The sequence below is a fragment of the Grammomys surdaster genome, unplaced genomic scaffold (genome assembly GCF_004785775.1).
Source record: "Grammomys surdaster isolate TR1022 unplaced genomic scaffold, NIH_TR_1.0 238, whole genome shotgun sequence".
NCBI classification, from domain to species: domain Eukaryota; kingdom Metazoa; phylum Chordata; class Mammalia; order Rodentia; family Muridae; genus Grammomys; species Grammomys surdaster.
In genome coordinates, this window is record NW_021604683.1 from 4,295,094 (window position 1) to 4,312,329 (window position 17,236).

At 43.7% G+C, this 17,236-nt stretch overlaps 1 protein-coding gene and 1 pseudogene across 3 annotated transcripts in view; one reads left to right on the forward strand and one right to left on the reverse strand.

The window, feature by feature from the left end:
• Myt1 (myelin transcription factor 1) overlaps positions 1–17,236 on the forward strand; it is a 62,812-nt gene that overhangs the window by 35,019 nt on the left and 10,557 nt on the right. For 2 of the 3 annotated variants that reach the window (XM_028774053.1, XM_028774054.1), the window contains exons 8-18: positions 243–377; positions 843–933; positions 1,975–2,088; positions 3,986–4,200; positions 5,559–5,683; positions 6,416–6,685; positions 9,108–9,262; positions 10,065–10,127; positions 10,263–10,331; positions 13,916–13,978; positions 14,392–14,475. In XM_028774053.1, the coding sequence (XP_028629886.1) occupies positions 243–377; positions 843–933; positions 1,975–2,088; positions 3,986–4,200; positions 5,559–5,683; positions 6,416–6,685; positions 9,108–9,262; positions 10,065–10,127; positions 10,263–10,331; positions 13,916–13,978; positions 14,392–14,475 (1,384 nt within the window). The remainder of the gene's footprint in view (positions 1–242; positions 378–842; positions 934–1,974; positions 2,089–3,985; positions 4,201–5,558; positions 5,684–6,415; positions 6,686–9,107; positions 9,263–10,064; positions 10,128–10,262; positions 10,332–13,915; positions 13,979–14,391; positions 14,476–17,236) is intronic. The other variant, XM_028774055.1, reaches the window with a different exon arrangement.
• LOC114626602 lies at positions 14,708–16,343 on the reverse strand (annotated as a pseudogene).

Sequence of the window (17,236 nt, forward strand, 5' to 3'; positions counted from 1 at the left end):
TACCTTTTCTCAGGGGTGTTAATAGATACTTCACCTGAAAGGCTTACACAGTGCCTACACTCTAGCTACTGTCTATCCTGCTATATAGGGTGGAAGGGACATTCCCTGGGCTTTGGAGCAGCTTTTCTGGAGTTGCCTCACTGTCAGCTTCTTTCTTGTATTAGTAAAAGTGGAGACAGGAACTCCACTACCTCTTCCTTCCCAGTCTCCTGGCTTTGCATAATTTGTCCTATGTGTTTTAGATCCTTCCAGGGTGGAGAAGCGTGAAATCAAGTGTCCGACACCTGGCTGTGATGGCACTGGCCATGTTACTGGGTTGTACCCTCATCACCGCAGCCTGTCTGGCTGTCCCCACAAGGATAGAATTCCTCCAGAGAGTGAGTAGCTTCATGTAGGGTTATCCCAAAGTTTAGAGTTTTGTGGTATAAGTCAGGGGACAGTCTTCTGAAGTGTCCACCTATAGATACCAGCCTAAGTCAAATACAAACTGTGGGAGGGGATGTCTGTATTCACTGAGCTAGGCAGGTGGAGGCCTTGACAGAATTGCCCCTTTGTTTGAAGAGCTTAAGACTGGATGTCTGTTATAATTCTTAGGCTAGAAGCAGAAATTATGAAAATTAAGTTCAGAGCTGTGACTCAAAAGGAAACAGCCTAGTTTCTTCGCTGGGAGGCAGGGTCCAAGTGGGAAGGACATGCTTGACTGAGTTCATTAGGCTCAGAGCACCATGGCACTCTGCTTACACAGCTGCAGCCTTTATACAGGACTTCTGTACCTTCCTTGGGCTGTTCTCCATTATAGCAATGCCTGCTCTCATTATTTGTTCTCTCTGATTCTCTTACAGTCTTGGCTATGCATGAAAATGTACTGAAGTGCCCCACTCCTGGCTGCACAGGCCAAGGCCATGTGAACAGCAACCGCAATACTCACAGAAGGTAGTGAATTGAGCTGGGACATGGTAGGAAATTAGGGCTGGGCCTGAAGTATATGTCCTTGCCTGGACCTTGAGCTTTTATCTCGGACAGGTTCTGGACAGACATATAGCTCCCTGCTTTGGCAGGTGGCAACTGAAGGGCTGGCCATTCTCTGGTGTTGCTGCAAGTACCCTGTGAACTGAGGTGATCATATGAGAAATCTGATACTGCTGTGATGAGATAAAGTAGAGAGTTTGTGTTTTCAGAAAACCTCTGCATAGTAGCTCTTACTCATGGGTAGAAGGAAAACCTGGATGTGAACAGGAATTCCTAGAGTTACTTTAAGTGGGTGATGAGATCAGATGGACATGGGGATTCCAGGCTACTATACAGATTTATTTGTTGGCTCATCTTATCCAAGAAGGGACCATACCCCACCAAGAGTGTTACAAGCTTGACAAGGTCTATCTGGGCCCTAGTAGTTATATGCTTTGGAAAGAATACCTAGGCTTTAGAGGTTTAGAGTTTATTGGAAAAGAGGCTGGATTCCCTATCAATTTGCTGGCCCAGGAGCTGGTAGCTGAGCTCACAGTAGATCCTGAGGAAGGCCAGTGTTCTCCAGAGGCAGTACCCAAGTTGTGGTCTGAACATAGCCTTTGGTTATGAACATTTCCTAAGTTATCCAATAGAACATGATACTAGAATCCAGCCCAGGCATTTGATGGTGAGAGATGGGAGAAGAGGGAGAAGAAGGCTGAGTGTGACAGCTATCCATGTAGAAGAATCCTTTGTCCTCAGTTTGCAGAGCTTTAGAGTATATTTCATTTTCTGTGAATTATCCCAAATAGAAATGGCCTGAGAAGTTTGTCCTCTGTGGTTGAGGACAGAGCTGGAGGAACAATCTGTCCTGTGGGAATGACAGGTGTGTTACTGACCCTGGACTTTATACACCTAGAACTCATGTATCTGAATGATGTTGCTCCCAGGACCACATATTTGGCAACCTGGGACAGACATACCTTGGAGAAAAGGCTCAGATATCTCTCCTTTTCTTTCCTCTAGCTTATCCGGATGCCCCATTGCTGCTGCTGAAAAATTAGCCAAATCTCATGAGAAGCAGCAATTGCAGACAGGAGATCCTCCCAAAAATAACTCCAATTCAGATCGGATCCTTAGGTGGGTGAGATGAGAAATACTTTCTAAATATCTTCAGGGACTTCAACGTTATGGTTATGTGATATGCATATGCTTTTAGCATACAAGACACATCTCTTACACTCAAAGTGCTTCATCCAAGGTGCAAACAGCTGCCTATCCTTAGCTACAGTGTGTTCTGCCCCTCTTTCTCCTAAGACATCTGATGCAGTCAGGAAAATTATTCAGGTTTAGTGTGTGGAGATAGCAGACTGCACCAGTTGAGGGCCTCACTATACAGGGAGCACCTAGTTGTCCTTAGTTGTCCTAGTTGTGGCTTGTCCACATCAGGATGGATCCTATCCTAGGGCAGAGGAAAGGAGGGTAGAGGACTTGTTCCTCTCAGTGCTGCATCCTGTGAGTACTAAGCATCTGAGACAGCAGCAGGCCTAGGTACCTGTAGGGGTATGCATGTCTGCATGCTCTTTATATAGGTACAACCATATGGATAAGTTTACAAATGTGTTCTAATGCATGTGTGTGCATGCTATCATTGAGGAGCCTTCTGACAAAACAACCAGAACAAATTTGCCTACTACCTCTCCATACAGGTAACCTTGGAAAGTGAGTGTTATTAATAAGGCCAGAGGCTTAGGCTCATGTCCAAAACACCCTTCCTGGATGGCTTGTCTTAAAAGACTTATTTGAGGTCAACTATAGTCCCCTTCTGGGGCTGAAGGTTCACTCAAGTCACTGACTGGGAGTATAATGTAACTTTTGATCTTCACTCTGAGTATACACAGCTCTTCATTTCCCTGAAAATATAGAACTCACACTCCTTCTCCCTAGTTCTTAGACTCCTGTCCCATATTTTTCTTCTCACATGCAGTGTGGGAGACAAGATCATGTACTCAGCAAAGCCAATCACTGGCTGACATGGCACTATTGCCTCCTTGTAGGACCCCTGATCATCACCTTCCTTCTTGGCTACTTTCCTTGGAAGTGTCATACCCTGGTCATTTCCTGGCCAACTCCAAAGGGACTCTCAGTAGGTGTGTTACCACAAAGCACAGCTTAGGGGTATAGGGACTTATTTTCCTATTCTGTGGAGTGCTTGTGTTCCATTTGTGGACACCTTTGACTTTGTGGGTCCCAGGTAGCATAGTTGTCCATCTTATTTGTTCTTTCCAGCTTCTTGTCAGTTGCTTGTTGATCTTTTCACCAATGAATGATACCAAAATAGCGGTCAAATTAAATGTCTCCTTGCTGGTATCAGATGGTCTTGCAGCATCACCAGGAGTTGCTAGCTAGTGTCCAGCCTAGGACTTCATTCCGCCATAGGGCCCATCTTACCACTGCTGTTATGTGATCTTCACAGGATCTTAAGAGTGGTCTTACAGTACTAGCCTTCTGGTTCTCTCTATAGTCACATTCAAGTTTCTCAGATGTCCTCACCATCATTTCCAAGTGCCACTGAGCACCGATGTCATTCCTTATTACAGAACAGAACAAGGAGAGCTGGGACATTTGCTGGAGCTCTCTTCTTTCTTCCATTTTCCCTCCACCTCTGAGATTCCTGTTCAGAAACTCACTGATTGTGTAGCTGAGCTCTTGGAACTTGCTCTCTTACATTTTGGAGGAAGTTCAGCCTTCCTACTTTGGTATACTACTAGCATAAAAACACATTATTATTTCATTCAGGTTCTATCTTTTCCTCCTTATAGGCAATTATTCATACTGATTATGGGCCTATCCCAGGGTCCCTTAATTCTGGGAAGCAGAATTCTGACCAAACATTAGGGGCAGGGTTTTGGGTGTGTGTGTGTATCTCCCTGGGTTTTCCTTATCACCTGGATGCATGAAGTCTGGGAGGGGGGAGGTAGCATGGGGTCTTTGAGTCCCAACCTCACAGACTCTGCATCTCTGTCTCATACCCCAGGCCCATGTGTTTTGTGAAGCAGCTTGAGGTTCCTCCTTATGGGAGCTACCGACCCAATGTGGCTCCCAGTACACCCAGGGCCAACTTGGCCAAGGAGCTGGAGAAGTTCTCCAAAGTCACCTTTGACTACGCAAGTTTTGATGCTCAGGTTTTTGGCAAACGTATGCTTGCCCCAAAGATTCAGACCAGCGAAACCTCACCCAAAGCCTTCCAATGTAAGTTGGGAAGAATTGCTCCTGAGAGGGACAGTGTGGGAGGTATTCTCTTGGGAGTAAGGAGGGACAGGGTATCAGCCCGAGTCTTCTCTCTCTCTTTAGCTGCTCCAATGGGCCAATTGTGGCACCCTTAGGGCCTGCATCTTACCCATGTTCACTTTGAGCCTTTATGTGTTTCTTAATTATTTGTAAAGAAAATCATGAATCTGTTATGGGTGTGTATGTCCAGAGGCTTAAGAATCACTTCACTGATATAGTCTGCCCTGGGGTGTCCACTTCTAGCATCACCTTTAAGGAGAGTCCAACAGGACAGGATGGTACCATGGCAGGAAGCTTCTTGGTTTCCTGGGGACCATCTTACTGAAAATGGTATTTTTTGTGACATTAGCAGCACATTTTAAGGGCAATTATACTGACAAAAGTAATTCCTGGAAATATTCAAGAATGCCTTTTCTTGCCATTTACTGCATTTCTTTGTGGTTAGCCTTGGAATGCATGCAAGATGGAAATGTACCTAGTGTACTGGGAAATCCAGAGATCTCCTAACTGATCTTTTCAGCAACACAGATGGCAAGAACAAGTTTCTAACTTGTTAGGATTTCAGTTCTAAGGGTTAGTAGCCTCTGGAATGAGTTTTTCTGAATACCAGCAGACTCTGCTGGCCATTCTCAAGCATCTCCAAGCACATGCACTTGCTTAGAAGCTGTGCCAACATTGCTGGGAAAGGGCTCAAAATGAATTTTCCACTTGTCTGAATCTTTCTGGAAATAACAGTGGTTTCTTAATTACTCACAATATCACTTCTGAGAATAATTTTAAAGCTGCAGCATAGTTACTAGAAAAAATAACATTATACCTTTATTTATGATACTCTATTTCTGATAGTGTTGCTTTATTAGGAAGCAATAATTATTGGGGACAGAAAGTCAGTGAAAGCATAGCAACATCTTTTGGTAGGACAAAATTTTCCAGCTGTGTTTATCCCAAACATGTATCTTATTTACAGAATTACAGAATTGAAGTATTTGTTGATGGACATGGGTTTTTTTCCTGTTGTTTGAATTTATCAAGTCTGTTAGAGTATATTTCTAGGGTTTCTGCCCAAATTTCTGCACAAAAGGTCAGAAATGAGATGCCTTTTCAGTGCTGGAGACAAGAGCAGTAGAAAGAGTGTGTGATAATATGGGAGTGCTATACCTTGACCCCTAGCTCTCTCCCCATTTGTCTGCTGCTTCTGTCAAAGTCTATGTTAGTCTAGGCTGTTCCATTTTAGCATCCAACATTTACCAAAGTCACCCCCTCCAGGTGCAGTCTCATCTTCTGCTGGTTTTATAAGAGTACTTTATCTTCTTCTGTAGGCTTCGATTACTCTCATGATGCTGAGGCTGCACACATGGCTGCCACAGCCATTCTGAACCTCTCCACTCGGTGTTGGGAGATGCCAGAGAACCTCAGTACAAAGCCACAGGACCTCCCCAGCAAGGTAAGCATACCATCCTGAAATCTTTTGAGGAGAGAAGAATGGGTAGAGTTTATACTGAGAAAATTACAGTAAAGCTATGGTTAGTGTCAAGAGCAACTGGAAACTAGTTGATGTTTATGTTAAAATATTTATGTTTTATTTATGTGCACATGAGTGTGCCTGCATTGAGTCTATGTGCATCATGTGTGTGCAGGTGCTCAGAGCCAGAGAGCATCAGATACCCTGGAACTGGAGTTATAGGCTGTAGTGAGATGCTTGATGTAGGTGCTGGAAACTGAACTGAACATGGTCCTCTGAAAGACTAATATATGCTTTTAACAGCTGAGACATCTCTCTATCCCTTAACTGATTTTTTAAAATTACATTTGGCCATCTTATAAGGCTCAGATAACCCAAAAGGGTAGGTGAGTAGTCATGAAAAGAGTTGTACTGTGAAACTCAAGATCAGGCTTATACCATGTTCCCATATGCTTTTATGGAAGTTAGTAGTGACTGACATGTCTTAGGGTCAAGGACCTGTTTTCACTAAAGCTTGCAGTGGTATCAAGGGGCTGGCTTCCTAATCTATAGGAGGAAGGGGCTGCCAGGTTTCTTCACATGAGGCTAGGATGTTGTGCTGATTCTTTCCTCTAAGGAGGCCATTGTTTCTACAAGAGTCAGTGTTGTGGCCAGAAGACACTTTCAGAAAGTGGTTCAGTTTGCTAATCCTATTCTTAACCTTCATATTTGCAGGCTGTGGACATTGAGGTAGATGAAAATGGAACTCTGGACTTGAGCATGCATAAACATCGCAAGCGGGAAAACACTTTTCCCAGCAATAGCAGTTGCAGTAGCAGCCCTGGTGTCAAGTCTCCTGATGTCTCTCAGCGTCAGAGCAGTACCAGTGCCCCCAGCAGCTCTATGACCTCGCCCCAGTCCAGCCAGGCCTCTCGCCAGGATGAGTGGGACCGCCCTCTAGACTACACCAAATCTAGTCGACTTCGAGAGGAAGAGCCTGAGGAGGTGGGTTCCAGGGGCCCTAGATGTAGCCTGAGTGTGTAGGCTCTCAGCTGCTTTCAGGACTACTGTGAACACTGCTTGCTTCTTGGATATCCTTTCCTTAAGAGGTTTATGTAGATCCTTCAAGGTCTGTCTCTTTTTACATAGTATTCTTCATCTTCAGGGCATCCAAAACTCAGGTCACAGCCAGAAGCAAAGGTTTCTCCTACATTGTTACGCTCAGTCTTTTTCCATAAAGAGAGTGGGTCTCCTCGACTCAACAGAATTTAGTGGCTAGCAACAATGTGGATTTTCCAAGGAGGAGAGGGATGTTTTATATCTCCTGGGGATGATTTGGGAAAAGCTTGTTTTCTTGAGCCTTTCATCAATGGCTCCCCAGGCTGCTTTGCTCCCCTTCCCCAACATATTCTATCAAACACACTTGCTGTTCAGACAGTGGTTTGAGGCCCGGTTGGTTCCTTGACCAAGAGCAGTGAGGAACTGCTGGCATAGGGGCCTTGGCATGGGATCCTTGTGGTGGCCAAAGACCTGAGTCCCCAAGACTACTACTGAATGGGGAGAGAGGCAATAACTTGGCATCCGAGTCTGAGCTGGAGTATTCCCTTTCCTATTGTTCTACACACCTGAGTATAAAATGTGTGAATTTCTCCACCCTATTTAGATGTTTCCTAAGAAACAGAGTCAGGACAGCCAGTGTGAGACTAGCAGTATCCACATCTGGAGGGAATATCTGGAGGAAGCTGGGCCATATACCTCTAGGAGGTGGGTGAGGTAGGCCATCCCTACCCAAATCTACTTGTTTGTAAGTTAGTCTCTCTTTCAAATCCTTATTCCATCCTTGGGTAAGACTCAGGGTTACCCAATTTTTAGAGGGATAGACTAGGCTCCTGGTCTAGGTAATACAGCATAGTTAACAGTCTCCTTAGGTTAACTTGGGTTAGAGAAGTCCTAGGATAAGCCCTCACAGAAGGGAAGTGCACATGCAGTCATATCTATCTGAAACTTTAGAAGTTGATTCCTTCTTGCACTAGGCAAGAGCCCTAGTAGAGGTTTGGGTGCCCTCTGTGTAGTATCTTCACTGTTTTCTCTCATTCTTGGGCCTAGAAACTTACATGACTCATGCTCTAATCCCAGGGTTAAGTTGCTCAGTGGTCTCCTAACTGTGACTTCTCAACTTATTTCTTGGGCTTGGGTTGGTGGATGTCTTGGGACCCTTCCTTCTCTTTTCATTAGTCCTAGTTCAGCTCTGGTCTTTTTATTTTGTTACCTTGGCATATCCTCTTGCAACATCATTGTCTCCCCAGAAATAATCTACCATTTGCAGTGGGGGCTCTCTTAGAGGTCCTGAGGTCCTCCTGCTGAGGTCTGCCCCATGCTCTACCTGCAGACTTTGGCAAGTTTTCCCAAAACTTTCTTCTCCTCACCCTTCCTAGCCATATTTCACCCCCAAAAGCTCTTAGATCAGGTCTTTTCCATTCCTCTCCCTCTGCTCTGCATTCCTTACTCAGACCCTCCTATCAGTCATTCCCAATGGCTCATCAATTTTGACAGCAGTTGTTCTGATACTATGGGTACTCTCAGCTCCTATTATGGGGCTTCTACTTTCTGACATCACTGACCCTAAAGACTTCTTTTAAGTGTGTCTTTCCAAGGACCTTTGTTCAAATGCTTAAACAAACAAATCACTATCCCAGAGCTTTATTTAGTGATAAGAATCATAATAGCGACTACAGTCTGGCTTCCCAGAGCTGCTCTGTGTGCTATAGCTTCATGAGTTTCTCTTATTTAAGGGTTGCAACTTTTCAAATGCAGTGCCTGAATAGCTTGCTGAAACCTACATAGCAAGTTGGTACATTTCTGGAACCTAAAATCTTGTGCACCTGTTTTGTTGGAAGCTGTTATTCTAAGGCTGTAGGACTCCTGGCCTTCAATGGAAAAGCTGTTGTTCTTTACTCCAGGTGCCATATCCTTGAGGCTATGGGTAGTAAGAAAATACTCTTAGGCCTAGAGATCAGTTAGTGGTGTTTGTTAAATGTCTGATCTGATCAACGCATCCTGTTGTGCACCAGGAGTCTTAGGCTTATTATGATTATTAGGCTACTAGTATGTTATCCAACTCAGCTTTGAAATACCTCAGCAACCTTATTTAGTGCTTCCTAATAGTTGAGCCCTAAAGAGTACTGCACCTGGGTGTCCATTTTGTGTACTCCATCTACATTTAATTTGGAGGAGGTGGGCCAAGACTGAGTGTCTTAGCTTTCATAGTGTGGTCTTCTGTCTTGGAGTTGCTAGGTCTTTCTCCCTCTTTCATAAGGTAAAATATCTTGTTAGTACTACTGATGGGTCCCTTTTTGTTTCCCACTATGTTGGACATCTGACTTCTTTGCCAGTTGTTAAAGCATTCCCTGCTTTTTTTTTTCTTCAGTCAGAGCCAGCAGCACACTCTTTTGCTTCTTCTGAAGCAGATGATCAGGAAGTGTCAGAAGAAAACTTTGAGGAGCGAAAGTACCCAGGGGAAGTCACCCTAACCAACTTTAAACTGAAGTTTCTTTCCAAGGACATTAAGAAGGAGCTTCTCACGTAAGTGATGCGTAGGCAGACTGGCTTCCCAGGGAAAGCAGACCTGGTCCCAGAACTCAGCCACTACCTAGATCCAGGTAGTTCACAATTATGAGTTTTCTTTTAGCTTTGCACTGAGCTGGGCATGAACATGATCCTCTGAAGGCAATAAAGAACCAGGAAGCTCCTCTGGTCCAGCCCACAATCCAGAACAGAATAGGGCAAGATGAGTATTGTTGTCATAGGCAGAGAGGTTCAGACACCAGCTCTCAGCTCTGGGAGCTGCTGAACCTCGGGGTGAAACAGGCAGAGTCTTTCATTAACCTCTACTGCCACATCTCCACTAAAAGACTAAGAAGGGCTATGCATAGCACCTTTCCCACTGCTGATCTAAACTCTCACCAGTACTCAGAGCTAATTTTATGGAAGATATAGGAATCCTTCTTTCCTTATACTATACTCCACTACTTTCTTTATACCTTGGCACCAGGCCTTCCCAGGCTGGCTGGGTCTGTGTTCTCATTCTCAGAGAAAATTGTGTTGTTTTAGGAATTGGAGAAGGGAGGAGTACTCCATCTACATGTTCATGAGTACACATGTCTACAGATAGCATGCATATGCACACACAACACTCATGCTTCAGAGGCATTCTAACTTCAAGCTCTTTTTCCTTCTTGAGTTCAGTTATTTAGGAAAAATTTCCAGTCCCAAAGGTGAGAGCTGTGATCTGAGGATGGCCACCTTCCCTTGATTGACTTGTTCTGGGGGAAGGCCTGAAGGTGTACATGATTCTCTGTTCTGACGTTCTTTTTCCTTTGTCCAGCTGTCCCACCCCCGGCTGTGACGGCAGTGGCCATATCACCGGGAACTATGCCTCCCATCGCAGGTTCGTGCCCTGCTCCTCTGGTCTGGCTCCAGTGCTTTGTGTATGTGTGTGTGTGTTTGTAGGAGGGAAGGGTTCCTCCTCATCTCTTCTGCTCCCCTCTATGGCTCACCCCATATCCCATCTCTTCTCTTTCAGCCTCTCTGGTTGCCCTCTTGCTGACAAGAGCCTCAGAAACCTCATGGCTGCCCACTCTGCTGACCTCAAGTATGTTTGCGCTCACTGACTGCCTATCTCTTGGGCAGCTCCCTGGCTTTGCTTTCTTCTTTATGAGGCTCCTATCAAGTCAGTCTTCTCTAAGATACCATCTCAGGCCAGCTCTGCTTTCCTGGGATGGGGAAGAGGAGCAGGGCTTGAAAGGGCTGATTCTGCTTGGCTGGGCTGTCCTTGCACCTATGACTCCAGCTTTGAACAATCTGAACCTCTGAGCACTGTCTATCTCACTTGTTGGAGCAGAGGTCCTGTACTGCTCCAACTCTTTTCCCAGCTACTCCCAAGGACTCTGACAGGGCTGCCGGGCCTGCTTTTCCTTTTACCACTCCAGATACTGAAAAAAGCTGGAACTTGGCTGTGGCTTAGTGGCTATAGGCTACGGGGCTCTTGTCAAATGAACTGTCACTAACAATACCAGAGAATGTTCCTTGCTTCACACCCCAACCCTGCCTTGGCTGTTCTATTTTTCCCTGGTGCCCTCCCAGTCCTGTGCAGTGCTTTTGCCTTCTCTCTGCTGGATCTCTCCCTGCTTCTGTGCCTCTCTGCCTTAACACACGTGCAGACCAGGCTCTGCAGGTACCTACAACTGTCAGTTTGCCTGACAGTCCTCAGAAGAGAGGAGCAAGCACCCAGAGGTTTCCAGATATCTGTTCTCTCAGAGCTGGAGCTGGTGCCTCCATTGTTTGTTTCATTTTCTCTGTTGATCTGTGACATTGTAGCCTCCATGAACCCTGAGCTGTGGTTACCTTATTCAGATGACCAGAGCTGAGTAGAAACATTGGAAGAAGAAGATACTATCCTGTTGTTCAGTTCCTCACAACAGGGCCAGGGCCCTCCCTCTCACAGTCCTTTGTGATAGGGGCTGTGAATACAGGCCAAGACTCCCTGGATCTGATTTAAGACTAGACAGGTGCTGGGTACTAGTGCCTTTTGGACAAGGAGCTAGAATGCTAATAGCAGAAGGAACTTGAGCTGATTTGTGCCAGGACAGAAATCCATGCCCACTCTGTGTTCTTCTCTAATCAGCTCCATTCCTTCTGGTAGTGAATATCAGTTGCATACCCTGTAGGCTCATATAATTACTCATCCACTCACTAACACTGTAGTTTAGTCATGAAACTCAAAGTTGGAGAACTCAGTCCTATAGCCTCAGGGAACTGCTTCCCTCACACATATGACACCCCTCCAAACACTTATTCTCTTTCTTGTAGTCTCTCCTACCCTCATACCCATCTTTATATCAAATTCTGATTCCTTTTTGAACTCAGGCCCTAGAGAACTCTCTATTTCAGGATATAACTATACATTGTATGTAGAAAATAGACCCTGGGAGGGTCTGCACCCTAAGCCTGTAAAACAACAACAACAAAAACAAAAAACTTTTAACATAAAACTTCTGTGGGCACAGTGGAGGAAAGCCTCCTTATATGGGTATATGTCTCAGGTGTCCATACTGCCTCAAGCACTTCTAGTCCCAGAGCTTTTTCTGGGTCTATCGCCTTGTTGCTCCAGACTCCAGTGTGGTCTTGGGAGAGGGTGACCATGATCTCTTTTCATATTTCCTGATACCCCAGTGCTGTTGGGATTCTTGTTCTGTCTGAGTAGGCATCAGACTGTCCAAAGCAGTGCAAATGAGCTCTTTTTGTGATCTCCCTATAAATGCTAAAATACAGACATGATCTGTCATGTTCTGTTTTTAAGCAAGTTTCAGGGGTGTTTACTTTCCTTCTGTGTGTGATAAGGGGCTGCTTTGAGCTGCTCAGTTCACCAGTGTGTAAATGTATGTACTACACCATAGAGTGGAGGCATGTCAGGCTATAAAGAGGGTTGGCAGCTCTTCTGCAGTACAGGAATGAGACACAGAGGGAGACCTGAGGTACCACCAAGGAAGTCATCATTTAGGTATAAATTCTCCCTTCTTCTCAGGCAAGGCACTTAGAAGCAGATGATAGTCAGGATAGAGTCAGTTCTAATTCTTGTGGAATTAATTCTAATTCCATAAGGAGTATATCAAGGAAACCCAGTCCTCTTACTATATGGACACTATCCTCTTTAAGTGTAACTTGCAGGAAAGCCATCAAGTAATGGCTTCACAAGGAATACAGAACATTCTCCTGTGATCTAGACACCTGCTTATTCTCAGGAAGCCACAGACCCTCCTAAGACTCACAGGAGTCTTTGAGGTATATCTGCTGTTGAGTATATCTGCACCTCACCCCTGGTGCCACTCATAGCTCAGAGGCCTGGGTTGCTGTGTGGCTACTGAGTGATCTACCTCTGCTAGATGCTTCCTTGACATGAAGACAAGGAACAGAATTCCTGGGCCTCAAACAGAGCCTCTTTCTACTGAAAGCAGGGAAGAATTATTCTCAGTTCCCTGTACTTGGACTTCTGGACAGTAGGGCTACCATGGTGGTAATATAGCCCTACTACTACAATGTACACCCCACTACATGAACTCATGAAGACTAGAGAAAGATTTGGTGGGTCAGCGGCCTGACAGTCAAAGAAGTATCCAGTATGTTACACTTTAAGGCACCTGAGGAGTCTGGGAAGATACCCTCAAAAAGCTCTGTGGGGAGGGCAGAAATAAAGTCACAAGAAGCGATGCCAGCTATGCCATCCTCTGGGATCCCAGACTCCTAGCTTCTGTCTTTCATATAAGTACTATAAACCAAAAATCAGATACTGCTTGTATACAGGAATACAAGTCAGAGGCTTCCCAGGGATAGGGTGCCATGGAGCAGCACTTTGGATAACCAATACCAAATGCTCACTGCTTCCCATAGGATGACACTGTAATTACTGGCAAGATGCAAAGCAGCAAATCTGAAGAGATGGGTCTACTTCCAAGTCAGCCTCATTGATCAACACCTGCCATGATTTTCCATTTGGGAGAAAATAACTCAAGAAAAGTCCATGTTTATAATATTATAATATGATTTCTACCACTGTGTGGGATATAGTCACAAGACATTTTTGGATGTATAATAAATCTTGATTTTTGTATTTTGTGTTTTCTATTTTATCCTTCCTGGGTCCATGTGCCCATTAAAGCCACTGGCTGAGTTCTACACTCACCAAGCAGGGATTAGGTCTGCAGTGGCCACGTAGCAGGTACTCATAGGCACATCTCTGAGTTCTCATAATTAAACATAAGGCTTAAATGTGTTCTAGATAATCACATATGACTAAAACTCAATAAAAGGCTAAACTGGGAACACACAATCTCCTTTGGATGCAGTGAACACAGCGGGCTGAATCCAGTGCCCTATTTGTTGTTCCATGTAAAGCTAGGCTCATTCACCTACTCTTTTCTTGGCTTTCTGGGTTTCCCTGGGAGTAGCAGAGGGTCAGTACTGAGTCCCTGATATGATCCTATTGAATACCTGTTGCTGGCAATGACAGACTAAGGTATGTGATGCTCCTTTATAAAGAGGTGCTTAAATGGAGGGGGGCAGGAAACATGCTTGTTTGAAGGACCTGGAGCTTAAGATTTTGATGGACTCAGTTGAAAGCTGAGCCCTGAAAGGCATATGTCTTTATAGGCTGTGGTCTCATCCTATGTTCTTCTGCAGGTGCCCCACACCTGGCTGTGATGGTTCTGGCCACATAACAGGGAACTATGCTTCACACCGGAGGTGAGTGGGGACAAGGAGAGTGGTGAAAGTTCTGACTTAGACAAAGTTCTAATGTTCTGAGTAAGATATTAAAGTTGCCAGCAAATAGAGCCCATTTGCATTTCTTTTGAATTGTTGGTGCTTCCAGCATTGCTCAGTTATCCCTTTGCAGTAAATAAAAACACAGAGTGTCAGATTAGAGGCTCCGGAAGATGTTTCCCACTTTTGATTGTTGCCCTATTTGAAGGCTCTGTAAGAGCCAACTCTGTTCCACATGAAAGCATACCTGATGAGTCAGCTGACTGATTGATCCTTTCTTCCCTCCTTCCCACCCCGACAGGGGGCCACAGAACTTGAGGGAGTAGCATGAGGCAGACAGTGAGGGAGCTGCTGTTCTGGGACTGAGGTGGCATGTTTTCCTCTTTCAAAACCAGTTTGTCAGGCTGCCCACGTGCCAAGAAGAGTGGACTCAAGGTGGCGCCTACGAAGGATGACAAGGAGGATCCCGAGTTGATGAAGTATGTTGGGTCATGATGGTTCCTTCATTATTTTGAAAAATTGAGATTTTTTTTTTAATGTTTTAACTAAACAACAAAAACTGAAACAAATCCTTTTGAATACAAATCTGGAATCTCAAAAGTTGAGTGGTTGGAAGCAGAAGGATTATTGAGTTTAAGCTTGCCTGAACTACATAATGAGAGCCTGTCTCAAAACCAAAACAAAATGAAACAACTTACTTTAGGCTTTTCCTTACACCTGGCCACTAAATTGATTGATGACAATCTTCATTTTTACAGAAATACTGGAACCTGACACATTAATTCCTGGCTATTGATCCCAGAGTATGTTCTCTGGGTTCAGGTTAGAGGTGCTTTGGGAAACTAAGTGCCCTACCACCCCAAAGTAGTTCTGGAATCCCCACAGGCCTTGTAGTGTGTGCTTTCTCTAACAAGAAGGTTCAAGTGTGAAGTTTTGGAGGGCAGTTAATTAGGATGATATTGTATCTTTGAATACTACCTGTCTAACTATCAGCACATCTGTCTAGAACTAATGAAGGAGGGGAGTCTGGGGACTAAAGAGGATATCATTGGTCTTTATTTTCTCTCTTTTACAAGTTGTTTTCTTTTTCTGATTACCAGTTAGATACAGAGTACAAATTCCCTGGCTTAACAATGAAGGGTCATTCAGTGAAGTAAAAACACATAGCTAGGATTTTGGTCTTAGCTTTTTCATATACACAGCTGAATCGATTCCAAGGTAAGGCCTATCAGATGCTAGGGTAATTTTTTAAAGAGTAGTTTTTACAAACTGGGCATGGTAGGGCACACCTTTAATCCCAGCATTCTGAAGGCAGAGACAGGCAAATCTTTGTGATTTCAAGGCCAGCCTGACCTGGTGTACATAGTAAATTTCAGCATAGCAAGGGCTACATGGAGAGACTTATAGGTATATAACTTTATCTTGACACTGAAATCAGTATACACAAAGGGCAAAGTCAAGGTTTTTAAATTTGTGTTTATTCTTCACTTAACTTTTAAAACACTATATAGTTGAATATTTAAAAAGACAGTAACAAGTAGCTTATCATCCTCATATACTTCTCTATTATAATGATACCATCTTTCTTTTTTTTTTTAAAGATTTATTTATTATATATGAATACACTGTAGCTATCTTCAGATAGCACCAGAAGAGGGCATCAGATCTCATTACAGATGGTTGTGAGCCACCATGTGGTTGCTGGGATTTGAACTCAGGACCTCTGGAAGTACAGTCAATGCTCTTAACCACTGAGCCATCTCTCCAGCCCCCTGATACCATCTTTCTTGACTTAGATAAAAGCCCACCAGTTTTACCTGATGCATTTGATCAATTTCTTCTATTTCCTTCCTCTCAGGAAAGGATTTCTCTGAAAAGAGAGTTTATCAAAGGAGAGAAGGATATTTTCTATAACTTAAAGATTAGTCATCCCTTTTCTTATGGTTGACAATAAATTTACATGTCTTCATCTAGAACACATTTGATATCTCTATGATTGGTAATTTGACCAGGATAAGAGGTGATAAATATAATTTGGTTGTTAGGAGTAGATACTGGCTTTTGGAAGGCATGCAGTGTTTTAAGCAGCTGTATGTTCATACACATGAAAAAAATCTTATTGAGTAAAAACAATGTGGACCTTCTGACCTAAGATGATGATAATGCCTCTAGCCTGTGTCTTGGTTCTTAGTTTCCTTCATAATGAAATGTTATTTTCTGGCCATCTTTTATGCTTTGTCAATATAATCTCTAAAATACTCTCTCAAACCACCTTCTTCCCATTGTAGCTTTTGCATCTATCCTTAGGACTGACCTGTTTTCTGTGGCACTGGCTTTCCGTGAACATAGGCAGTTTGTAGAACCATTCCTATGCTATCTGATAAGTCCTTAATTTGCATTCTAGTAACTCCTTTCTTAACACTTTGACCTGAATGTCTTTTACAAATCCTTTTGCAGGGTCTTTTTTTTTCTCACCATTCTATAAATCTAATAAAGTTACTGAGAGCTGACAAGTAACATTTGTTACTCTCCTTTCTCTCTGTATCTTTCCTCTTCTTTCTTAAAATATATTGAAGATGTCCATTTTTCTGCTAAGTGAGTATCTGGGTGTTGTTGGCCTGGTTTAGGTGAACTAAAATTACCACTTGCTTTACCATCTTTGATTACTTCTTTTATTCATTTTATTATTATTGTAAGTCTCCTAATTAGGACCCAGAGACAACTTTTTAAGCTTGGAAATTTTGTTTACACTTTTCTCCATTAGGTATCAAGGTGGTATTTCAAGACTAGTTTCTTTTAATCCCTTTTCATTTTTTTCCCAGGGAAATTGGGTTTTGCCACAAAAATATCATAGTCAGAAGCTTTTACCATCATTTGCTGTAGCCAGTGCATATGCTAGAACTTCAGGAGGGAACAGAAAAGAGCTCAAAGCATGACACATTGCCTCACCAGGAGTTCTAGAAAGTTCCCACATCTTTTGTGGATCTTAAGTGACACAAGTTCCTGAAACAAAAATACAGTTGACTATTTCCATTCTCCTGAGGCAAGATGGGGTAGGGTGGGTGATGTGTCTTCTGGGGGCTTATGGGCAAACCTTAACCATATGTGATGAAGTCAATAGGTACTTATATTATTGTAAGATTATTTTTCCCCATAGGAAGCTAGTTTCCTGCAGCACTCACTTGTTTGCAGGTGAGGACATGCCCTGTCACAGGCTCAAATAGGAATGACCCACTGGCC